Source organism: Streptopelia decaocto (assembly GCF_964273445.1).
Source record: "Streptopelia decaocto genome assembly, chromosome: 2".
Lineage (NCBI taxonomy): Eukaryota > Metazoa > Chordata > Aves > Columbiformes > Columbidae > Streptopelia > Streptopelia decaocto.
The window spans coordinates 62621597-62647800 of NC_138655.1; the positions used below are offsets into that span (position 1 = coordinate 62621597).

General features: G+C 41.2%; 1 protein-coding gene across 9 annotated transcripts in view; it reads right to left on the reverse strand.

Annotated features, from left to right (window-relative positions):
• The window catches only part of MBP (myelin basic protein), a 114760-nt gene that overhangs the window by 12556 nt on the left and 76000 nt on the right, over positions 1–26204 (reverse strand). For all 9 annotated transcript variants that reach the window (XM_082046945.1, XM_082046941.1, XM_082046946.1 and 6 more), the window contains exon 4: positions 8104–8534. In XM_082046945.1, coding sequence (XP_081903071.1) covers positions 8104–8534 — 431 coding nt within the window. The remainder of the gene's footprint in view (positions 1–8103; positions 8535–26204) is intronic.

A 26204-nucleotide genomic window follows, 5' to 3' on the forward strand; every position in this document is an offset into this window, starting at 1 on the left:
TCATTAATATAATATTTGTCTAGAAATAGGTGATGAACAGAAAGAGGAAGAATTCTTAGCAGAAAGCTGAGAGTGAAAAACACAGGAGGAAAGAACTGAGATGACTGAAAAGTGAGAAACCCAAGGAAGATGAGAAGAAAGACGGCATGAAGGATACAGTGGAGAACACTGACCACCGAGAGAGGTAAGTGATCATCGTTAATCCAGAACAACATTTCTCCACGATCCTCTTACTCCTTAGTGCCTTGATGATTAGGGTTTGCAAATTAGAAGGTGGGAGCAAAGAATTACTGGGGTCAAAAGAAGAATTAGGACAGTTGTTCAGGAGAGTAGTTCTGTCGTATGGTGGGTCCTGAGTGAGAAACTGGTCCTATCATACCTTTGGGGTTTTTCTCCATGTCCAATTTTTTCCATTGTTGTGATACTTGATAGATTATTTCAGGGCCAAACCACAATGCTTTTATTTACCTTTGCTTTTCTGGAGCATTTTTCTGCCTAGCATTAATCATTTTATGCAAATATTCTTCTTGATAGAAGTTCTTCATCTGCTTGGACGTAGTCTCTGGTGCATGTTCAGTATTGTCCTTTGTGCTGTTTTATCAAGTTGGCATCAGTCAGATGATGTAGGTTAAGTCTTGTTGAAATTACCCAGCACAGAAACCCAGCGCCAGGCTTTGGGTTTGGGCTTTTCTGAGAAGATCACTCCAGCAGAAAAGCGATATTGCTTAGTAGGTATTCTCAGGGTAGTTTTCAAGGTAACTTCTGCAACCAACAAACTTCACAGCCTTACAGACTAAACTACATGGCCAAGATAAGGAAGGTGTCCTAGATCAGTATTCACAATGATCAATGCCTATTGATCAATGATCAATGAGGTGGTGCAGATGCATCTGTTGGTGCTGCTATGACAAAATAATGTAACGTTGTTGTTGCAGCCATCAGTAAGAAAGCAGAAACTTGTAAAATTTTAATGCAGCCCATTGTCTAGTATTTTCATGTAGGTAAGAAGCTCATACAGTAAACAAGATGAAAGTAACTTGGAAAACAAAACAATAAATACCAGGTGGACACTATGGCTTTACAGCTGCTGACCAGAAATAAACAAGAGAAAAACGTTGCTACAACCTTGATTTCTTGAAATTGGCGTTTAAGCTTGCAGGTTGCACACACCCACTCACCCACAATCTGTTTTATCAGTTCTCATCTTGGGACTGGCCCAATTTTTATTTCTTTTCTGCCTTTAATAGGTAAGAAAATGCGCTAAACTCTTGGTTATTAAAAGTATTATTGCCTACGTTAGCATAATTTATGGAGAGAGTATAATAGCAAGGGGAGTTTAGTATTAGGAAATGATTAGACATGGCATGGTTAATAGCGTAATTTATTGAAACAAACACTGTCATTCTGAGGAACAATTATCAATCATGTAGTCAGTATAGACTGGGGGGGAGAATGACCCACCCTAATCCGGGGGCTTGTACACGTTCCAAGGCACGTTAACTGTATCATATGTCAGAACTGAAAGAGGAAACGCATCACGAACGAAAGGCAGAACAGAACCAAGGACCATCTGGGGTCTGCAGCCGTAATTCAATATGTTTCATGGCCACTTTTTAAATTGCTTTGTAAAAAATTCAGTAGAAGTACCCAAAAATGGCAGTGGAGGTTTTTGTGTAGCTCAGAAATGAAATCCCGTACCTTCAGAGTAAAATGAGTAACCGAGCATGTCTGACCAACTGGAGACCATTTCAGGAACAAGGCGAGATATTCTGCGTCAGTACATAAAATGAAAGCCAGCACTTGTGTGATGATGAAGGTACAAAACAAGTTCATGAATAAAACCCTTAACTTGTGCCTCAGTTTTCAATTGGGCAGTGTTTACCATTCTGCAATCTCAAAAGAGCTGAAGAACAAAGTCATTAATTTTGGCATTCTATGATGGAAAGTACTAATGATAATGCAGCTCCTCATTTGCAAGTAATTAACATATGTGATAAAAAAACCCAATATAACAGATTTTAATGAAGTGATTTCTTACTTGTAAATTTGGTTTATCTGATGTAAACACAATGAGAAAAAAAAAAAAATGTTAGGTAGAGAAAAGCTTTATGCTAAATTTTGAATACATCCATTTGATCTCACGTATGTTACTTTTGGGGTTCCCACCTGTCCCTCCCAGTTGTTTAAACAAACACCCGCTGGGTAGATCATAATAAAAAAAAAACCCCAATCCGGACCTTCTGCTCAGCTGGGCTGTGGTACCGTGTGGTTGAAAACCAGGTGAATTGCTGCAGAGCAGCCCAGGCTGGTTCCCACCAAAGGAGCCCAAAGTTATTCTGGCTGCTTCTCCAGTGGCCACAGCTCTGCACTGGGGTCCAGGAACCTCACCAAGCACGAGAGGGGGTTCTTGCCACTCTTATTCAGATCACCCTATTAGCTCGCCTTTAAACAGATTATTATATTGTACTAGTGGACAGAAGAATCTAGAACTAGCCTAACCAAGACTGAACTGGAAGATACCGATAGAAGTTTAATGAACAGTAGAAACATAACTAAAGGAGGAGAGATTCAGGCTTAGACATGAGGAAGAAATTTATTACAATGGGGGTGGAGAAACACTGGCCCAGGTTGCTCAGAGAGGTGGTAGATGCCCCATCCCTGGAGACATTCAAGGTCAGGCTGGACGGGGCTCTGAGCAACCTGATCTAGTTGCAGATGTCCCTGCTCACTGCAGGGGGTTGGACTGGATGACCTTTGGAGGTCCCTTCCAACCCAAACTAGTTTTATGATTCTTATCTTTTGCTGTGGACTGATTAGAAACAGTACTCTTTAAAATGCTCCAGTTGATTCATTAGTATTTCAGCCTGATCACATTACTAAATACATTTCTGAATTTAAGAGGCCCCAAAAAATCCCATATAAATGACAGTAAAAGCAGTGAAGTGCATGGGCTTTTCCTGTCCACCCAATCATCATTTTCTCTTCAACTTCTAATACAAATTGTGGAGCCCCAACTACTTTGTCCCGTTTCTGAAGCAGCGTTGCTGGCCGTCTGCTGTTAGTCTGGGCACAAAGCATCACCAATGCCTCACCTAAATTAGTGTTTGCTCATCACTTGCAGAGCATTTAACCTTGTCTGACTTCAGGATTCCTCTTAGGGTTTGGAATAATTGCTTCAAGCAGTAATTTCCTTCAAAATGCAAGAGATAATTAGTTGCAGTGCATTAAGTAATGCAGTAATTATTAAGCATGTATAACATGTGCATGGTTATACATATCTTAAATGAACATGTCAAAAAATCAATCCTATGTAACATCAGCTCCTAAGCCTTTCACTTACCATGGGCTGTGCAGTACTCACCTGCGTGTTTTGTGTTTTGTACAATGTGTGTTTTGTACAAATGACTGTATTTAAAATAGGCAAATCTAAAGTGCTCTGAGGCCTAACATACAACTAAATGAGCTTTAATCAAACTGGCAGTTCTCATACACAAATTCGTTTTTAGGGCTTCCATCATTCATTACTACCTGCTATGAAAAAGAGAGGCCAGATTCTATTTCGATTGTCATAAATCCAGAAGAGCAGATTCAGCAGCTTCAGCTATTTAAAACTCAGTCATTTCCTTACAGAAGGCAAGTTTTACTCATTTCTGTCCAATACGCTGCTTTAACTGAATTTTCTAGAAGGATATACAGCCTCAGTTAATGATCTGCAACCTCATCATGTACTATGAAGTAGTTTGTTGCAACTTCTGTTAATGGATTAAAGTATTTAAAACAAATTAAATCATTAGTACACCAGTTTTGTGATGTAAACAGTTTAATGGATACATAAAGCACATATAAAGCGAAAGTTTAAAACAAAATTATTGTTACAACCACCATAAACTGTATAATTATTGTTTTTTACAAGCGTATTGCTTGCACACCAGGTTTTACAAAACAGTATATCATGAGCAATACCACTCCCTGAAAACTAAGAGTTGGAAATGAAAATCACAGTAAGTCTTAACTTAAATCACGTCATATACTAGTCAGACTAGCGTTGATTTAACTACTTCCAACGTCTTTGCGGTGCTGTAGCGTACATTAAAGCTCGCACAAGAAATGTGAACAGAGTACAAGTGCAAAAAGAAAGACGCCTTGATATCCTGACGAAGGTGTCATTATTTAAAACCGTGGTTCTGAACTTGTTGCCTGTGCATGTTTGTAGATCCCGTTCACAGCAGCTGCTTGACTTCGGGGTACGTTTGGAGCTGCTGTTTCAGAACCGCTGACCCTAAACCCCGGTTCTGCTCAACCTCAGCCCAGTGCTCCTCACACCTTGTGTGTGGCTTTAGGAAGGGAAAGCCCCGTGCCCGCCTTCCTCGCACCCACACACACGTATATTAGGACAGAAATACAGGAGCAAGGCTTTGTACAGGCAACAGGAGAACATTATAAGATTGTGTACAAAACTGAAGCAAAATGTAAAAGAAACACCGATTTAATCTTCCACTAAGTCTGGCCTCAGCCTGTTCTTTACTGTCACTCACAATATTTTGCGTTGTTGCATGTGTGTCACAAACGTAGTTTAAAGTTTAGTAAGTTAATGCGTGATGTTAAACCAGGACAGAAAAGTTCTCGTTTCACAATAACTTTAGTACAATAGGAAAAAATAATCATAAACAAAAAAATGACAAAAGCATTAACGACTGCATAAAAGAAACAAAATAGCACTCGGTACATACTGAGGTTGAATACAGGCTGGTATCTCAGAGGCACAAGAAAGATTTGATCATTTTAACAAACTTGCTTATACGCTTTACAAGTGTTTGGATAAATATTCTATAAAGATTAGAAAGGAAATAATTTATAGTGACACTACTGTCTTGCATGCTTTTGAAAACGTCTGCACCGCAGTTTCTTTCTGTCACTCTTTTAAAATCTCTGTAATACAATTAGATTTAGGCTGTGCACAACAATAGTTTTGGTTGGAATATTCTACCTTTTAAAAGAAAAAAAGTCTTTAAAGTACAAAATTTAAGCTGTTTTTGATTTGGTTTCAGTTATCTAAAATATTGATGGGGTAGGGGGTGGGGGAAACAATGGGAAATGCTGCCCCTTAGAAAAGAAAGAGTATTTCTGTACATTCCAGTATTTCTATTTTTATTCCCTCCCATAGGATTCCCCCGCACTCTTATTTTCACTTCACAATTCCAGGGTATGGGAGAACCTGCTCCACGGGAGAAAAGGAGGCCACAAAACAGTCCCTGCTTTGTTCCTACCCCACCTTTCCATACACAATAGTGAATATTATTCATTAATGTACTTTTCAGCAACGGCTGTAAGATGAAAATGCCTCCACAAAGAATTTCTAATGTGTTTTCCTTGAATGTCAGCCCTAAATCTGTACAAAGAGCAAGTGTTGTCTTTGCATTCCATTGCTTGCTGGCGTGGGTGGGCGAGATACGCGCTCCCACCGGGGCACGGGCTGGCTAAAAAAGGAAGATTGCAAGAAAGGCAGCTGCAAAATTGCTTTGAAGTGCTCCAAAATTAATCAGAAGCAAGAGCAAGCAAATAAACAGTGCAGCTCTAGGGACTTTTCAATTTCAAGCCTTTAAAATTCATCCTTTTAGATGATTTTCCTGGTGTCTTATTTACCAAAAAGTCCTGTTTACTTAGTGGAATCTGGAAAACTGCCAAGGACTTTATTCTGTTTCAACTCATCCATGAGGACCTTCATCATCTATCAGTACCCTGACACTCTATAAAATTCAGCAAGTGACAACTATTTAGGTTTTAAGCACAAATAAGACTATTAACCACCTAGATTTCTTCTGTATACACAGGTATAAATACATGACACCACAAGCCCTCCTTGATACAAGAAACAAAAAGGCATTGATTCAAAGTCTAAATAAATAATAGTTGAAACAACTGTCTGTGCCACTTGCTCAGTATTTTCTACGCTCCTTATGATAGAGGGGACACATCCTAGGGCAGGTTTTTATGCCTCAATATTATTATTGTGTGAAACAAGGCTCGAGATGCTTCGGCACTGGCAGTCATGATGCACCTGACTTTTGCCAAGATAATAAAACTTCCCTGTGCTGCCAGCTGAGATCGGCAAGTCAGGATTCTGCAACATTATATGTAGTTCTTCTTAAAAAAAACCCACCTGCTGCCACGTAAAAAATGTTAGAATTGTCTATAATTCTGTACTGTTTTGCAGACATTTAAGTGCTTCAAAAGAGCAGTTTACTGAACAGCAACAGAGATAAACAAATAATATCCTGTTCTCTCATACATAGTTATGTAGAGCTCTGTAGAGAATCATAGCGATCGTGTTTACACCAAAGGATAAAATACAGAATTAGTACAACTTGCAGCCATTTTTTAGTCATCACTACTAAAAAGTGAGTTGGTTTGATTTATTGCTAAGCAAGAACATACATATCTCTGGATATTCTGCAGGCAGAATCTAAGTTTTTGGTATTGTTTCCTTGGTGTACAAAGAGTATTTAACATACCATTTTTCATCGAGTAACACAGTAAATGAATAAAACAGCAAGAGTTGAGCTAGCCAAGCAGGTTCCAGACAACAGCAATGTTGGGAACAGTCTCTGATATTTGCAGTAACAGTAAGGAAAGTGGTTTTCTTCATTCTCACAGCAACTGCCTGTGGCATGTACGAGCATTAAATACCAAATACCTACAGAAACGACTGTGTAATTGCTAAATCTTTCTCATGAGCGTTACAGGACCTGTTTGGAAAGGCGAGAAACAAGAAGACCAAAACACACAGCTTGCTTACTACTGGCTACCATGCGTGAGAGGCTTCTGGTTTTACGTTTCTAGAGTATTTTTCATCCAGTGGTCTATACATTACAACAGCTCCTCAGGGAGGGGCTACATTACACACTGTGCTTCCCAGTGAGGAGCTGCGATCTCCATGGAGAGTCTGCAGCCGTCGTGTGATCACAAATCAGTTTCAAACCAGAGGGTAGGATGGATCATGCCCAGTACAACACAGTGAGACAGCCAGTCTAACCCCTCCCAGCAAATGCCACAGTTTAGAACTACTGAACAGATACAGCACAGGTTGTCACAGGTTACTGAAAAATTTGAGCCCAGTCAGCAACTCTAAGCATTGCTTTTTGCAACACACAACTTGAACAACTACATCAAACAATACGTTCCATTAAAATGAAGGTTTTCTAGCCCTACAGTAGTTCCATTCAAATGCTCATGTAGTGTGTGAACACACAAACACAAGACTCCACTTATCATTTCCATGGCAAAGGGTACAGTGAAAATGTCTTAAACTTTGACACTTGAACAATAGTGAACTACCATGCCACCTGCATAATGCATCAGACGATGTGAGTTACTCCTGGAAAAGGAAAGAATTCAAGTAATATCCTTTCATCAATACTTTCTTTTTCAACTAATAATGAAGAAATGACTTGTTACACAACTTCTAATATGAAATGCCTGGAATATAAATCTTCACTTCTCAGCAGAATAAAGCAGCTGGACTGTTTTGTACACCTGGGATTCAGGATAATATCTGTCAAGCCATCTCCTCAGCAATGATATCAACTGACCTTAAAACATGCTCTTGCTCAAGCAGGCTGAGAATCTGGCCACAGTTCTTTTACTAACAGCTATTTCCAAGTCTGTCCCTCAGTCAGAGCCAAACTATCTAAAGATTGTCTTGCATTTAGTGCTCTCATCCAGCTCCGTTTTGCAAATATACAAGAACAACACACAAAAGCAGACTGGAGTTTCTCTAAATGGCACAACATACAAATGAATACAATTGTACCACATTAAATGCTCATAAAAATTCCTCTCAGTAATGTTTCTAGAGCCACCTGGATTTCTAATACTCCTTGTTACTACCCAGAATAGCTCCTCTTGTTTCCCAGATCTATGCCTTTTTTGTTGTTGTTTTCAGTTTATAGCCAAGCATTAAATCACAGCCCTGCAAGTACAGTCTTGCTGGCTAAGTCAACTCTTGCATTATAGAAGTTACACTTTCCTTTAGTCCCACCCTTCCTTTTTAATTGTATGTTATTTTTGCTGTAGCTGTGCAGTTCTCTATTCCTCAGAGCTCACCTTGCCCGAGCCCCGCCGGGGAACGTGTCTTTCACCTCCAAAGAATCTGCCCAGCGAGTCAAGTAGACCCGAGTCTCTGTGCCGTGGAGATCCATGTCTGGCATGGTCTGTAGTGCTCGCAGATGCCATTTTTGATCCGTACCGGAAAGAGGAGCGTTTTTGAGAAGCCATCAAATCCGAATTCTCTGAAGCTGCTGCACTGTCCTCTTGGATGGTCTGTAGCTCGTCTGACTCCGAGGGCCGATCTTTGAAGGTGTTGTCTTCTCTCCCTGGGGCATCTCGGGAAAAGAGGCGGATCAAGTGGGGGCGACCGGTCGTGTCAGCTGGGTTGGCCTCGGGCCAGGCATTCTTTGGGTCTGCTGTGCCTTTGGGGTCTGTCACCGCTGGGCTCTTCGTGGAGGTCCCATTGTTCTGGTTCACATCTGCCTCTCCTGCAAACAACAAGGATGAGATATGAATGCAGGCCTGTGAAAAACAGCCCCGGAACAATGCTGCTTTCTTTTCCCCTGCCCCGAGATGCTCATTTCATACAAAACCCGTTAATATGTGCAGTTGTAATGAAACTATGTTCTCTACCAGCCTTTAAGAACATTAAGCTATCTTGGAACTGAAACCGGGATGATGTCCTCACACAAAATTCGCAGTACTTCTAGGTGGTTTTGTTTTTTTTTTTTTTAATTAAACCAGTTTGTAAATAGATCAATAGGAAGCGCAACTGAAACTAACTTTATTTCTGTGGAAGGCTTACTGATGAGCAGGCTTTCAGTTACAATGTCTGAAGAATCAGAATTCCCGTACTTTCCCTTGAGGACTGCAACTCTCAAATGTACCACTTTTCTCCAAAACAAGGCAAAAAATATTAAAGTGACATAGCAGCACTGAACCTCCCCCTCCACGATGCCTGAGATCTTGTACCTGAAGGTTTTGTCCCCATTTGGAACCCCTACTGTAACTTGAATACCGGTCAAACAGCTGTAATGAGGAGAGGGTTTTTTTCCCCCCCCTTGTATTTAAATTTTCCTCACTTAAAAAAGTAGAGAACACGAAGCTGCAGTTTCTCCTTGGCCTCCCATGACAGTTTTTCTCTATGTACGATCCTGGCACTCGTTGTACCATGTCCTAGCTCTGATGCTGAAGGCCTGGAGCAAAACTGTCCAATTTGCATTTAGTGTTGTGAGAAGTGACAAAAAGAATTATCAGAAACTGACAAGCTTTTAGCCGAGAAAGGTGCCAAGACAGACCTCTGTAGTCTGCTGTCTTCTCCATGGTTGTGTTCTGACACACGCAGTAAAATACCTGAAAATAATCAGCTGCAGCACACTTAACTCTTAGCCTCTGGTAGCTCTTTCTATCAGTGACAGAAAGATTTATGGAGGTTTTTGTAGGTCTATACCATTATTCCTACTGTTCTAAAGGAAACTGCATCCACTGAGCAACGTGTAATCCCCAAGGAACACCACAAGAACATCAGCAGGTCACTACTTGAGCAGCAACCTCCATAGCAGACACCTCCCACATGTTCACTCCGCGTCGAAACATTTTTTTGGAGTTAACAGGACTCAGCATTTCAGAAATAAGTTTTGGTTATTCTTACGTTACCTTTAGGGACTTTGATTACCTCATTTAATCCCCATTTGATTTGGTTCTTGTTGCCATGGGAGGGATGGGATCTGGCACATCCTGCTATGTTTTCAAAGTACTCTGGACTCAAGTACTTCGTTGATTCACCAGAGCAATTGGCCATTTCAGATGATTTCGCCCACCCCCAGGGCACTAAAGACACCTCTTCTCCGGCTGAAAATAATTCTGAAATAATTTTATGGATAACGACATGAGCCAAACGATGGCTTCTGCAAATATCCACCGTACTGAGGTTACAATTTGTTGTAATCAGTCTGCTACAGTTTTTCATATAAAAACATGATATGCAGTTTCGCTCTGCAGCTCTTTTTCCTTCTGTGAAAACTACCTAGGAAATGTTGGGAACTTCAAGAAAATTTTGTTTGGTTAAAGCATCTGAAAGTATTTCTTGGGAATACAATTATTTAGGCAATGCTAATTGTCACTGAAGACCTCATCAGTGGGGAAAAGGAAAATATTTGCTGGCAACCTTAGGATTTTGGTTTCCCTCAAAAGATACTTTCAAACTTCTTAGAAATTATGAAAGCCCATAAATTATTTTCTTAATGGAATGAAAGAGAAAGTAACTAACATGGATATACAACACATTCTAAAACTGGAAAACATTTTAAATAGCAACTCTAAGCTTAGATTCTATACCATAATACAAATCCATTCAAGGACAGAAAAAGAAAAACAACCAAAAGAGCTATTGTATTTAATTAAATGCATTAACAAAACACCAGAGCATCTGCATACTAATATTTTTTTCAACAGTTGTTCTTTGTGTCACTGAATACGGGTATTGGTAAGCAACAAAGAAGGGTATTTGTGCCACAAAAGTAGCTTCTCCCAATGCATACGCAGCGAGCTATAAAGTATAAATCTTTCTGTATGCCTTATTTCAGTAATGAAAGCACACATTTCAGTTTTCTTCAAGATTTTCTGCATGCTTAAGTCTTCTCTAATATTTAAAAATACATTATTGAGAGATATTTTTAATAGTTGAGCTAACATAATCTAAGTTTTCAAGAGCATTTTGAGAGACAGATCGCTTTAATAACGTCTTAAGGATATCCAGAATTAATGGAGCATGTAGACATATGCTTATTCATTGATTTAGAAACAAATATTTAGATGATTTCTATTAAAATCCATTACAAATGCTGTGCATATGATACTGATATTATTTGTTTGTTTGTTTGTTTTTCCCTGCAAGACGAAGCTCTCTTGTTAAAATAGAGGACCCTTCCTGGACCATGTCACTTGTACAAGCAAAAGCTGCCCAGGGAAGAAGTCTTCAGGCAGTAAATACAGCAGAACGCATTGCCAAAGGCATTATCGGAAGGCTATTAAAGTGCCATCTATTTACATTTAAGTGAATAAAGTCCTGGAAAGCTACACAAGAGACAGCAGGAGAGCATCCTTGCCCCAGCCCAAAAGCAGCAGGAGGGAGCGGGACGCTGAGCAGGGGTTTGGCAGCCCAGGGGTGGCAAAGGACGGGTCCCGAAGCCAACGCCACCTCTCCCCTTCCCCTGGCCCTGCGCAGCTCCTGAGCCTGCCCCCGGCACAATCCTCCCTCTGCATGTTGGTCAGAGGGAACAAAGCCATTTCTTCCCTGGCTACACAGGGAATGTAGATGGATCAAAAACAAAACAGAAGCTTCGAAGGTGCTTTCAATGAGATGACATTAAATCCTGCCCCTCATTGCCTTTAATAGGTGTTAGGCCACGTATAAGTATTTTCAAAACCACCATGCCTTGATGCTCAGTTTGACATTAACTGTTTATCCCGTTTCCCGAGAATCGACACTTTTACATAATCCTCCACTTAGCTGGGACCTCTCAGCCCCATAGTTCAAACGTAGGTACTGTGAAGACCATGGAAACATGTTTTATACAAAGAACAATCCCCGATGGAGAGTCCTCAGATATAAATACCCTTCTCATGGGCCACCTGGTAGAGCTGTTCTATGACAGTCCCTCCTTGTGCATATAAAAGTCTGTAGCCTTCTTCCATACAGAGGACAACCTGAAAGAGGTTGTTAAGCTAAGAGTTTTGATGTGTTAAGATTTTTTTTTTTAGAAAGAGATTACAAGTTTTTCATCTCTTCCTACCCCTTTCCAGTCTTGCTTTCTTGCAGATAGTTTTAATTCCTCTCACATTCTTACTGCTGCTCCTCTACAAATGCAGTAAGATAAATGAGGAAAATGAGCCTGATAAAAGCCGAAGTGTATTCCCTTACTTTGCCTCTGCAGAGAGGCTTAGATCAACAGTTAAAGCATATTGCAAATATTGATTGCAGTAACACATGACAGCAGCTCCAATATTTGTACAAAATCTTAAGAATTAAGTATTATTTAGTCCTTACAAATACCAGAAAGTACCTTAATCAAATTTATTACACAGAATATTTAATATATTTTATTGTAACTACAGATTGCTGTGACTGATTAATAATTTCCTTTTTCTTGGCCTTCTTTTCTCAGTGTATGAAGATGAAAATTATCCCACTTAACTTCAGGGTCCTTTTGTATCAACTTTTTATTTTAGCTTGAATCATGTGTATTTATAAAGCACTGCTCTTCAGTATATGGGATATAATGTGTATTTGTCCTTTTCTACTTCTTCGGTTCTATCGCTTCCTATAGGAGACAACTGGATAGTTAAATATAATGCAAGTACAGTTCTCAGTTCTGAGTCAACTATATTTCAGTTTGTTTAGTGAAATGCTGACACTAAAATATTAAGTAAAGCAACTGGAATTTTGCACCTACTTACCTGGTTTTAGTCACTTGAATAACAAAAGGTTGCACCTAAAAATTACTCAGCTTTGTAACACTGACGATTTCAAGACCTTCAGTAAGCTGTAGTAGCAAGACTCATGTGCAATGTATTAGCAATAGTTTGCCTTGCATTATTTAAGATGCTGAAACCCACTATTCTACAACATGTGGCTTTTAGCAACAATTGTGGTAACATCAGGACATTGGAAAGAATGGAAAGGACAGAAAAGCACATCCATCATCACTACATACGAGCTGAAGTTGAGGATGGCTGTGCTCCAACTCTGTGTTAAGATAACTGTTTCCCAACATTTTGCCTTTCCTTTTTATGCAGTTCTCTAGAAAAAAAGGACCTTAAGGAATTGTTTTGCAGGAAGGATAGCATAAGGCATCGCTGGGAGCCCTAATTCAGCTCTGGCTTTGGATACTGTCGTGAAGTGACACACGTCCATTTTTCCTGCACTATCACCCGCCTCGCTTCAAACTCTGACATTCTTGAGCAGACGGGACAATGGAGTTTTGGGTGCACATAGAAATGAGGAGTCGGAATGTACAGCAGTAATTACACACTGAAACCTACCGCAACAGCCAGGATCAAATGAAAATCAGGTCTAATTAACACTTAATTTCACCGGAAAAAGGATCCAACTATTTGGCGCTTGGCTGTATCAAAGGCAAGTGTAGCAGAAACTGTTCATCCTGCAGACGGGTGCAGGTCGTCTGGCAGAATCAGAGGCCAGTCCCAGCTTCCAGCCAGAGCTCTGCCGCTGGAGGTGGCACCGCAGAGCGTTGCATGGGTTCATGGGAGCACCCGCGGATCAGACCAAAAGGAGAAAAAGGGATCAGAGGATGGATGCAAACCAGTAAACTGGTGCAGAGAAAGGTTCAGCAAACAAGGATATGCATGTCCTGGTCATTTGCTGAGTGGTTTCAGAAAATACAGGAGTTATGCCACCAAAATGCTTCAGGCATTTCCACTCTCTCCTTGAACACCAGTGACTTCCAGGTAAGCGGTGGAGTCACCATCCCTGGAGGTGTTTAAAAGACGCATAGATGAGGCTCTTAGGGACATAGTTTACTGACAGATATAGGTTATGGTTGGACTCGATCTTAGCAGTTGCTTCCAACAAAAATGATTCTATGATAGGTACAATCCAAGCTCCTGGTCTGGACTTCTACTGCAGCACAACTGACAGCAGAAAGGAATGTTTACAGCCATTAGGCTTCACTACGTAAGTATTTGGGGAGAGGGAGGAAAGAATTACGTCTGCATTGTTAAATCTGAACTGCAGAGCTTGATTTATCCTCTATGCTAAGATGCTGCAGACAAAAAATGCCTCTCAGCCTAACTTCACTAATATGGTTAGAAGGCAACGTGCCATTAGACATTTCACTTCACAGATCTAATTACTGGGTTTGTCTGAAGCTTGTCAAACTGTTGGAAATCAATTTTGAACAAACATTTCTGTTTGGAATAGATGGCATGCAGCATAATTGTGAAACAAACAGTTGGTCATAGCTCTGGGGACAACCAGAACTGATCTGCTGGTGCATTTAGCCTTTACACAAACATTTTCCCCATTTGCTAGAAGAAATGAATGCAGAGAGAAATGCCACTGTGTCTCATAGTACAGATTCACATGAATTTAACGGTCCTGCTGCTTTTAGCCAAGAGATCGCTTCCAGGTCAGCTCACTCTCCTCCTCCCATCCTTGCCAAAGCTCATCGCTTGTAGGGAAAAAATTCCACCCAGAGGCAATTTTTCTCTACAGCTTCAGAATAATTGAAAGAAGAGTATTTTTCTGCACAAGAAATTCAGCTTTTCCCACAGACTAATCAAGCTGTAAGACCAAACATGCACAAGAATGTGAAGCCATCTGCTAAGCACACAGGCAATCCTTTGACTGTCCTCCCTCACTGCATACGTTAGATATTACAGACCATATGAAGCTCTTACCAGAGAAGAATGAAGGTTGTGAAGGTGTTTTCATTCCACTGATGAGCTGAGTAAACTTCTACACTGATCTGATGAAGCAGTGAATCAGGGGCCTGTTGGGCCACAATTTTCCTCACAATAAAACTTAGGACTGAAAATACAGTAAAAAGTGGAAAACCCCACCTGGCCCAGTATAGACTCATAAATACTGGTTCCTAGAGAGTTGTATTTACTTCTATTGAACTAAGTTGAACAAAAGACCAAGTTTAGTTCTGTACTACATCTTGAGTCAATAAAGATCCCTGGCTACGTCTGCTGAACGGGATTGCGCTGCTGTTGGTGAAGGCACAAGACATTTTTAGAGCTGACATTTAGACTCTGTTGCTGCGGCCAGACGAATGAAATTTCCCCTTAAAATGTTACAAGAGCCTGAGAAATGCTGCTTTCCCTGAATCCCTGATGCCTTGTGGAATACCAGTTCATAGCTGTTCTCTGCAGGCAGCATTATGCCCCCTTAGAGCTACTGCTGCACTGCAAACCAATAGGTCAAATAGGATCTATTAATTGCTGGATTTTTGCTAATAACTAAGTCTTAGCACATTTGCTACCAGACTCATGTAAGATCTTATCTCTCCAAGCCCTCTCTGGCCCTCTCCGCTGAGGAGTGTTTGTTGAGGAAGCAAAGCTTGGCCTTGCAGCAGAGCTCGCATGAAAATACCAAGAGGTTTCAATGGGGAGAAGGGAACTGCCCATCACATCCTATTATGGGAATACCCATCTTTGCAGGTTTAACAGGAGAAAGAAGTGACAGTATGTCTGTATTACTTATGCTCATATTTTGAAGGAAATAAATACTGCATTCACTCAGGTAGACCAGGAATATGTACGTTTTAGCATAAAACTATGGCATGGGAAATAAATGAAAGTTGCATAGGAGAATTACAACTCTTTCAGATACTAATTACTACAGTATGAAAAACTAAGTGCAATTCCTCTCTCAATTTCTGACAGTAACCTAAAATGTATTCCAGATCTGCTGAAAAAACACTTGCAGCCTGTGCAGTAATAACACACTGTTGCAGTCCGTGCCCGAAAGTCTGAATATTAACAGGGAGCACATGTGGTTCCTGGGGGTTGCAAGGTGTTCACATCCCGTTCGTTACCCACTGTGAGGGGCTGCTCTCTTGGAGTCAGGCTTTAGACTTGACTGAGGAAAAAAAAGGTCATACCATCCCCAAACTTGTACACCTTGTGTTATTTATGTCTTTAAGTCCTCTTTCTTCTCTTTTCTTACCGAAGAAGCTTAGCCCTGCACACAGATGCTCAACTAAAGCAGCAAAACAAGTCATGGCAGCAGCTGAAATAACCATATTCATCCTGGCCATGTCAAAGGAAAGAGATCAAAGCAAAACAGTCAACAACGTGTTTCAAACCACAGGAACTGCGGCAGTAATTGCATGCCAGCTCTATGCATGTCCCTGTTGCAGATGATGCTGAAGCTTAAAACCAGAGGTAAAACAGACTGTTTTTTTTGTTAAATATACTCTGAAAGTCGCACCAGATTCAACATACAAGGCATTAGCTAGGGGGCCTAAGTTACATGTAATCTGTAGCTGCACTGAGCTTAATTTCCTCCTCTTCCCTTGTTCTAAAGGGGTTTTATAGTATAGCCCAGGGGTGCCAAATTCATTTTCACCAGGGGCCACATCAGTCTCGCGGTTGCCTTCAAAGGGCTGAGTGTAATTTCAGGACTATATAACTGTAACTACTACTGAAATGAGTTTGGCACCTCATTATAGACTATATATGTATTTCTGCAATTCATCAATGCATCTTTGTGAGAAATTACCAGTTAATCCCAACTTTTGAGGTCTCGGCAGAAACGTTTTCTACCAAGCTGTCCGCTGCCTTTAGCTAACTGCATCAACCATCTACATGTAAAGAAAGCCCATTATTTGGGAATACACAGTACAAACCACAGCAAAAAGAAAACTTCTCTGGGCTTTATTTGCCTGGTGAGTGTGCAAAGGCATTGTATGGCTGTGAGGCTGACAAAGAAGGGCTGACACGAAGCCCACACGGCGGCCTGCCATTGCGGAGGAATGCAGCAGTGTAGGCCCGGCTCGCAGCCTCTCTCCTAGTGTTCTCCAGAACCTCTGGCACTGCCTCCCTTTGCTAGAGGGTTACAAAGGAGAGTACAGAAAACACAAAAAGCCTGTGGTTGGAACCAGTGGGACTTGCTATGGCAGAAATTTGGAATCTATGAGAGGCATGTGGCAATTCTCCACACAGCCCGCAGAGAGGGTTTTTTTGTTGGTTTTTTTTTAAAGGCTTAACAAAAGAATTTTACCCGCCCACCAGTTCCAAAGAAAAACGTTCCTTTGTGTTACTAGAACATATAGGTTTGTTTTAATCTTGAGAATCTCACAAAAGATCCTCCCACAGCGAAGTGAGCTGGGGTATTCTTTGTAACAAACAATTTCGTGTACTTATAGAGAAAAAAATTAAATCACCTGTTTGACCCATCGGCATTTGTTTTCTTTAAAAAATGTGCAACTGACTAGTATTAAACAAAGATTCCTTTGTTGTTCATGTGTTTTGCTACAGTCACACTGAACTTGAATAAATATTAGGTTGCAAAACCTGTACCTACCCCTCCCCTGCCCAAAGTAATAGCACAACAAAATAACTAGGGCTTACATCACATTTCACAACTTCCACTGTCTTTTGTATTTTCCACATCAGTTATGTGTTTCTGAAAAATAGCCTATTCCTGGCAGTGCAAGTGAACACACAATATTACAGTTAAACAGGGCCTTAAAATCAGCAGAAGAAGAAATGTTGCTGAGATGAGTGAAGTGAGGACAGTGACTGAACCAGCTGGTTGAAAGGAAGCAGCCCAAAAAAACAGCTGTAGAAAATGTTCTGTTAAAATCCATCATGTAGCCTCTCCAAAAGAGGGCTTGGTAACAGTGCTGCTTTTTTCTTGACCACAGGTTAAGTGTCTGAGTGGCAGATTATTACTTAGGAAGTATAAACTGCAGAATAAAATACAGTTGTAATAAGTTAACCAAATTTGCTAACTTTAAGAAACACACTTTGATTGCGACCACAGGGAAACTACTTACTGCTACAAACCCCTATTTATACGAACTGCATTTTAGTCCTATGGAATAACACTGTTCATGTGTGCTAAGTTTTCCTGAGACCAACTACCTAAACCTAACCCCAGCAAAACACTGCACAATAGTGAATATAGTGTAAAGTACTGTAAGTTCTACCTATGTCAAAAAAAGAATATGAATGCTTGTCACTCCCCCCAAAATAATGCACTGATTTGCTCTTTTGTGGATATAAAGTCAAGTTTGATTTCCAAGACAGCTTTGTATAGAGCAGGTGCAGGGAAAAAGCGAATTACAGGAACGTGGCAGTCCTAGAGAGAAGAGCGCACAACACAAGCTGGGTATTTGGTCACTGTGAATTACTTGCAGGATGCCATAATCAATACGCTTGAAATCTCCATGCATCTTTCAGGTGTACATTGCTATGTCGCTGGATTTCTCTATTCTTCCCTGTTAATGTGTTCTGAACTAAAGCTTTAAATAGCGCATTTGATCTCTGGGAGTCACCATCGTTACAGAATTTGCAGTGGAGTTACTTTGGTAACTTTTAGAAAGCATTTTTTTCCAGAAAATTTCAGCATACACTACAGTCCTATTAAGTGACACATTTGGAGTACGAAGTATATATTTGCTAACATTTCTAAAAATATCTGAAATATCCAGGCACAAATAAACCTCTAGACTATTTCCCATTGTATTGCACTCTTGCACATGTAAAACAGATTTGGCTCTACAGAAGCTGACAAAAAATACTCAAGAAAAAAGCCAAAAAGGGGCTGTAGGTATGCTCAAGGCTGCCCAAACTGCAGTTATCTATAATCAGAAGACCACAACTGTAAGACACTGTATTGGTCTGAAGTTATCTTCACTTTGGCATTAATTTTCACCTCACATCTGTGGTGAAAGGTCAGAGCAGCAAAAGACAGCAGGAGATTCCTCCAGTTGTGCAGTTTGCTCATAGAGCACATCACATCTCAGAAACGGATGGGATTACTCCAAAAAGACGTGAACACCTCTGTGCCTGGTGGGAGGCAGAAGCCCAGGAGGTGATTCACACCTCCCACCCACGCTGCCCACAATGCCAACAGCGAGAGCAGCTCCCTGCCATGTGAGGGCGCAGAGGGGCCCATGTTGTGACCCACATCCCCAGTTGCATCCAGGTGGTAGAAGACGTGAGTACTTCTGGGTCCGGGGGTAGTGCAGTGATCATGTTGTGACTCACACCCCCAGTCCAACCCAAGACTTTGGCAGCGGAAGAAGTTCACACCTCTGTGGAGACAAGAGCCACATCAGCAGCTGCCTCCATGAGGGGGAAGACGTGAGCACCTTTGCGTGTGCCCTTTGGGGATGCAAGAGGACCACGAGCCACACCTCCTGTGCAAGATACCGGCAATGACAGAAGATCCCTCTTTGATACAGATGATGTGTGTGGCAGTCATCTGCAGCTCTGGCTCTGCCTTTGGTACAGACAGTGAGAAAGTAATTCTTCCTAAAAGATCAGCAGCTAACTGCTCATTTTAAAAACACAGTAAATGCCCCACAGATGTGTCACTTTCAGGGATGTTCAGCATCTCAGATATCAGTTTTTGTCTGCCTGACAATGCTTGCTCTAAACAGATTTTTAAAGGTATTCATATAATAATATGGGATTCTAGAGGGCAACAGCCAAGATGATCACTCTGAAGATAAACCCCAAAGCTAGGTTACTCAGAGGACAAATTCCACATGCCATATTCAAAGCCATGTACAGAAACCGCCCCCACCTGAGCAGATTTATGACGAGGCTGCTCCCAGGGCACAGACTCCCACAGCTGCATCTGGCCTGTCTCACAGTTTAAAATTTCTCTGCAGATCCTGGCACAAGGAACACGGCTCCCAAGGACGATGCTTCCTGCTGACTACTGTGAAGGGAGGAACAGGATTTTTGCTACCATGCTCTGTCTTGCTTGTCAAAACAGCTTTGTCTGGAAGCCGCATAATGGAGCACGTCAGCACAGACCTAAGAGTGGAGCCATGTAACTGCTGTGGCAGAACGAGCGGAGGGTATAAAAATATCATAATACATGCAATAAACAGTGGGTAGTTTATTAAACTATTAGCAAAATTATTTCAAGGCCTTTGTGTTTTTATAATGCATGCAATTAAAAACCCAAGCGTTTTAGAGGCAGTTTGGATCACACAGCAAAGATAAACTATTCAGAGCCTTCTCAGTGATTTCCTCAGTGAAGAAATCTGATAACTAAAGAAGTATTTTTTAGAACCAAACTCTAATATCTGCCTGAACAATTGATACGACATTTGATTAAAATGTCTGCCTGCCTGGCAAAAAAAGACACATTAGAAAGAAACCTTATCTCCAGAACTTATCATAGGATTTACAGGAGACCTTCTTCATAATAACCTTGAGTGAAGTCCTAAAACCATGATAAAGAATACTTGAAACCAAGCAGGAAGTTCCAGCAAATGCGACAACAAATATCAAGGACTAAAGCAGTCTGAACTGACTGAATTGGCACAGGGTCTTACAGCAGAGAGACTATTTCACAGACAGAAAATAAAATACTGGCAGAGAGCTGAGAATAAAACATTTGGAAGAAAGACAGTGAAAAGCAAGAGGTGAGTCTTTCTTTTGATGATAAGGAGGTTAATGAGAAATGTGAACTCAGACATTTAGAGATGGATACAAATCACCTTGCCCGTCTATCCTGCAAGCAATAGCTAGCATTTAGTGGGGAGTTACAAGAAGTCACACTGAAAGACCGTACACTTCACAGTGAACCCCAGAATCCACAGGCTTGGATGTCTGGATGTTCCAATCCTGAAGGAGAGGAGCGTATTCGCACTTCCAGTGTGTCACACCATCCTGCTGCTTTCCCATGTCAAGCACCCTCTCCCTCTCTGCCCCCCGACCAGTTGCCAATCCTTCCTCCCACCTCTTCTTCATTAGGCTCCTGAACCAAAGCTGCTGTCCAAACCACCCTGTCCTGCTGCCTATCCCACCCCTACAAGGTTCCATCTCCGCAGACACCTCGAGATCCTTTGCCACACTGCTGCAGGCTTCCACAGGCTTCTTCTGGACCAAATTCCAGATTGTCTCTGCACAGCAGTTCACCTCTGAAAACTCTCCTACTCATAAAGCCTGCCTGTCCAGCACCAGTCAGAGCCACCAGAAGCTACTACAAGCGGACAACACGTATTAATTTCTAAATCAATTAGAAGAGTCACAAGATTAAAGTACCACCTCTCCTAACTTACACTGTCACGTGGTGAGGCCCCACCTCAAATCCTGTGTTCAGTTTTGGGTCCCTCACTACAAGACAGACATTGAGGTGCTGGAGAGAGTTCAGAGAAGGGCAACGAAGCTGATGAGGGGTTTGGAGCACAAGTCTGATGAGGAGCGGCTGAGGGAACTGGGGCTGTTTAGCCTGGAGAAAAGGAGGCTGAGGGGAGACCCGATCACTGTCTACAACTACCTGAAAGGAGGTTGTAGTATGGAGGGTGTTGGTCTCTTCTCCCATGTAGCAAGTGATAGGTTGAGATGAAATGGCCTCAAGTTGCACCAAGGGAGGTTTAGACTGGGTATTAGGAAAAATTTATTCCCAGAAAGGGTTGTCAGGCATTGGAACAGGCTGCCCAGGGAAGTGGTGGAGTCACCATCCCTGGAAGTGTTTTAAAGACATGTAGATGAGGTTCTCAGGGACATCATTTAGAGTTGAACTTGGCAGTGTTAGGTTAATGGGTGGACTTGATCTTAAAGGTCTATTCCAACTCAGATGATTCTATGTTTCTATGCTTAAAACCCATGTACACATTTACGTAACTGGGAGTTAACACAAAATGTCTAAACTCAATGCATTCCCACTTGGAAAATAAATACTGCATGGGCTTTTGCCCTTTCTCAAATCCTTCTGCTGCTCTGGATTACTGACATTTGTCTACATTGACTAAAAGCTTTCAAAGCCATCTCACAACGCATTTCACAAACATCTTTCCAATGGTGCCCCATCAACCCTCTGCAGCTCTGCCCACAGAGCACAGCTGGGTCAGCATCTGCCTGCAGTTCTCTTATCCAGCCTGAACAGTTTCTTGGTTGATGTCACAGATTGATCCCATTCTGGAAGTTTGTCCTTTCTGCAATGAAAGAAGAAACAGCTCATTTCTCATCCTTCCCAGAGGAATTTAAATGGCTGTGCTAATACAAAGATCATAGTGTGATGCCTCCTCCATGTCCAAATTACAAATAGCTTTTTCCTCATTTCACTTTACAACAAGCTCATCTATACAGGTAGTACATGAAAGGAAAACGAAATATTTCTATATTGACTGAAGGAAGGGGCAAAATTACAAGACTTCCAAAGTAGCCTGGGCCATTGTTACCACATGTGCAGCATGAAATCTCACATTTCTAAAAGATATATTTACATGGTGTTTGCTAGGCTGAGAGCAAACGTGCTCTGCCCACACATCAAGTCAAAGTCATCTTTGAATGACTCCAGAGAGACATTATTGTGGCCTTTCAGTACTTAAAAGAAGCCCATAAGTAGGATGTGGAACAGACTTTTTAGCAGGGCCTGTTATGACAGGACAACTGGTAATGGTTTTAAACTAAAGGAGAGGAGATTCAGGCTAGACATGAGAAAGAAATTTTTTATGAGAGTGGTACAATACAGGCACAGGTTGCCCAGAGAGGTGGTAGATGCCCCATCCCTGGAAACATTCAAGGCCAGGCTGGACGGGGCTCTGAGCAACCTGATCTAGTTGAAGATGTCCCTGCTCATTGCAGGGGGGTTGGATTAGATGACCTTGGAAGGTCCCTTCCAACCCAAACTATTCTGTGAGTCTATGATCTTGTTTACTGTGCACTTGAGGCCAACTGAAAGTTGGCCCATTTCTCCAAGGCTCGAGGCATAAGTAGCTCAGTCAGAAGAGATCCTGATAACCAGCTGAAGCTCAGCACAGTGCTAATGTAGCTTCCCTCTGGCAGCAAAATACAAAGTCATCAAGCTCCAAGCCTCACAGGATGCCTGAACTGAAGTGTGATGCATAGATTTATTGCAGGTTCTTTCCATGGACTAATTACCAGCACACAGCATGGCCAGGGGCAATCACTAACTCCTCAATATTCTCCTGCTAGAGGATTAATGGAACAAGAGATGAAGTTAGCAGAGAGGCGATCATCTTTCACTATTTTTAAATCTTTAAGTGCAGCTCAGCTTCTGTTCCTTGCTAGAATTGTTTGTAAATCTAGAACATGACTGAATTCTACACTGTAAAGTCTACCAATAATGACACCATACTCTTATACTGTTTATACACAAATTTTATGTACTTTTTGCATGCTAACTGAAAGCAGAAAAATTAGAATTCCCTACCCCTCTCACCTTTCAATGTTCATTTCTGCTTATTTCAAGGTCTGATACTTTTAAAATAATTTTTCTGTTCTCAACTCTGCTAGCAGAAATGGTACCCACTTTTCACTTTACCATAGCACTTAATCCTGGTATCCCATACATACAGAGTCAAGTTTCAATCTCTTCTCCCTCTCGCCAATATACTCCAGACCAAGGTAGCTGAATGTAAAAGCCACAGGCTATCATAGACTGGTCTTCCTACTAAGGATTCCATGGTCTTGAGTACAGCAGATTTCATTTTTCTCACTTTTTTTGCCTTAGACTATTTTTGAATATTTTATTTTACATGTTATAGGCAAAGCAATAATAATCTATGTTTTCCTTTGCTGAATTCCAAGGTACAAACACAGAGGAGGAAAATATTCTTTAAAAAATTCAACTGAATTGATATGATTTCTTCATGCAAACCGACAATTGCTGTCAATGCATGATTTTTTTTAAGATAAAAACTAGTTAGAAAACTCACACGAATGCTTTGCACCCTCTATGTAAAATTAAAAGTCTCCAGCCTCCAACAAGCGCTAAAAGTTTCCAATTGTCAATTTTTTAGGTTGTTTCACCTTTGAAAGAAACATGTCTCTTGGAATCTTAGTCCTATCTTTCCCCAACCCAGAACGCATGTTATAGTAATGAATATACAGAGACCAGTTTATATATGCATGTTGTAGCAGATCGAGGCGAGCTGAGCATAGAGAAAAGCATTTATTGTGCTTATCACCATATTTTCTGCAGTAACTGGCAATGATGGTAGTCAGGACAGTAGCATTCTCATCAACGCAGCCAGAAAACCCGCCAAATGAAAATAAAATACCTGATGGAATCACTAAAGCACATTAATAGGGAAACAGTTGGTTTAAATCAATGCTATATTAGAAGAAATAAATCTAGGAAAAATCTGAATACTGTAGCAGACTTAGGATTCTCAGCTGGTGAAAGCCCAAGGTAATGGGTCCTATCCAGGGCGCACAACAAGCTCTGTGGTGCTGTGGGAATAGCAGTCTCTGTACAAAGCTACTGAAATGTATGCTACTAATCTCCTTGACTAAAGACATATATATCTAGTATTTCAGTTGGATTTTACCTGAGACACAGTGTGCTCTTAGTCAGAAAAATTATCCAGAAATTTATTAGGAAATCCTAAAGCTGTTAAAGTAAATCTAGACATAGAACAGAAGTCCATTTCTGTATCTGAGCTAACCATCTTTCAACACAGCCTTTTACATTTCTGCTGTAGCATTGCAGTACCTAACCTCAGCTATTCCAGGTCTTTAGAAACCCATCCCACTCTCCATTATTACAAAACACATTATGTACTTCTGAATCTATTAATAAACCTGTTCTCATCTAGACTAGGCCACATTAGACATATTTTCTATACACTAAGAAATCATTGATATTGGATTATAAATAACAAGGGGTTTTTTTCACTTTCTTTTTTCCCTGATGAACACTTGTGAGCTGTACCATAGCTCTAAATGTGACTCAATGCTATAAGGAGAACAATGGTGACAAACTGTATAAAACCGCGGCAGTGATCGATGGTACTTTACACAATATCTGTTTTTCAGTAGCAGCATTCTAAGAGTGAAAAACTGCTTGAACAGTACCAAGCCTTGTACCAGTTCGTGGGAGTTACTATTAAAAAAAGAAAGAAAAAAAAAAAGAAATCACAAACTTTATACGTACTCAAATAGCAAAATAAAGTCACTTCTAATGCAATGAAGAAAATATACTCAAGAAAAAGAACTCTTAGTTCTGAAGACTAAAATGATAGTACAGTTGAGCTACACACGATATGAAATGTTTTAACAGGCAAGAAATGTTATAAACATATTTTGCCAAGTATAATTTGGGTACGTTCCTCTCGATCCACCCAGAAAGGATGAGAATGAGAATGAGAAAAAACACCACTCCTCGAGAAACTTACAAAGAGCCTGAGAGCAATTCAGTAGGTCTCACCAGAAGCAACATCCCAGAAGACACACATGCCACACATCCCTGGCTGAAGGTGCAACCCCAGGAAGCCTTTTGCAGGCAGAGGCTGCTCCACTCACACCTGGGGCCAGCAGAAATCACGTCGCAGCCATCAGGGCTACACTGACCCCCACTAACAAACCTGGCTGATGCTTGGAGTGGCCTTGGGGCCGCACTATCTGGGGATTTGCAGCCTCCAGCTGACAGTTCCTCAGGTGCAGCACTCGTGCCACCTGGAAAAAGCTGAACAATTAGTGGGTGGTTCTAAACGACGCTCCGTTTGCCCTCGCACGACAAGAAACACGCGTGCGTGCCTGTGCGTGCAGGAGCGCTGTGTGCGAGACACCACGCATTTGTGAAATAAACAAAGAAAACAACTCTGTCTTGATTTTCTCAGCAGGAAGTTTTTGTTTTTCTGCCTCCTAGGAAGCTGTGCAGACAACTCACGAAAGGTAAAAAAAATGTTCCGCAGACAGAAAATATCTGTGTTAATCTTATCTCCTAAAATAAAAGGTCGTTTGTTTCCCAGGTAAGAACCTTTCTGTAGCCACAAGTTGTGATTGTCTGGCACAAAATAAGAAGTATTTCCTATTCACAGCCTGTGCTACCCCAGAAGGTTATTTAGCATCCTTTTGAAATACGTAAATAGTGCATTTATGTGCATTTAAATAGTATGTATAGTATTATAGTACATTATTTATAAAGCCCTTGTAATTTAGTTCAGTTCCCAGTTTAGGATGTAGTCCATCATAGCGAACCATGGACTTCGGTTGTCCTGATAAATCAGGATAACCAGTGCAGCCACAGACTGTAGAAGCCCAATGTGCTGAAGGGGGTAGGAGGAAAATCCCCCATGTACCTCCACATTTGTGTCCATGGCTCACTGAGGGTCTCTTTTTTCCCCCCCCTGCACTGACAGCCTGAACTACTGGCATCAAGAGAGAATGGTATTATAAGAGGCAATTAAAAAAAATAAAAAGGAAAAAAGCTAACTCCATCTTCAGTAATTGTGAAGAATAGCTTGGAAAACACATAGCTGGAGGTAACCTTGGCAGAGTCCTGAGCGCACCAGCAGGCTCTGCAGCCTCTTCCCACCCACACACCTGGGACTTCACGGGCCCACAGTCAAGCTCAGATCTACTAGCTACGGGGCAGCTGTAAGCTGTGCGCAGACTGCTGGGAACCAGCTCAGTCAAGAGAAAGACCTGTTAGAAGCCACCTGGGTGGTTGGCCTAGACTTGTGGTTTGGCTC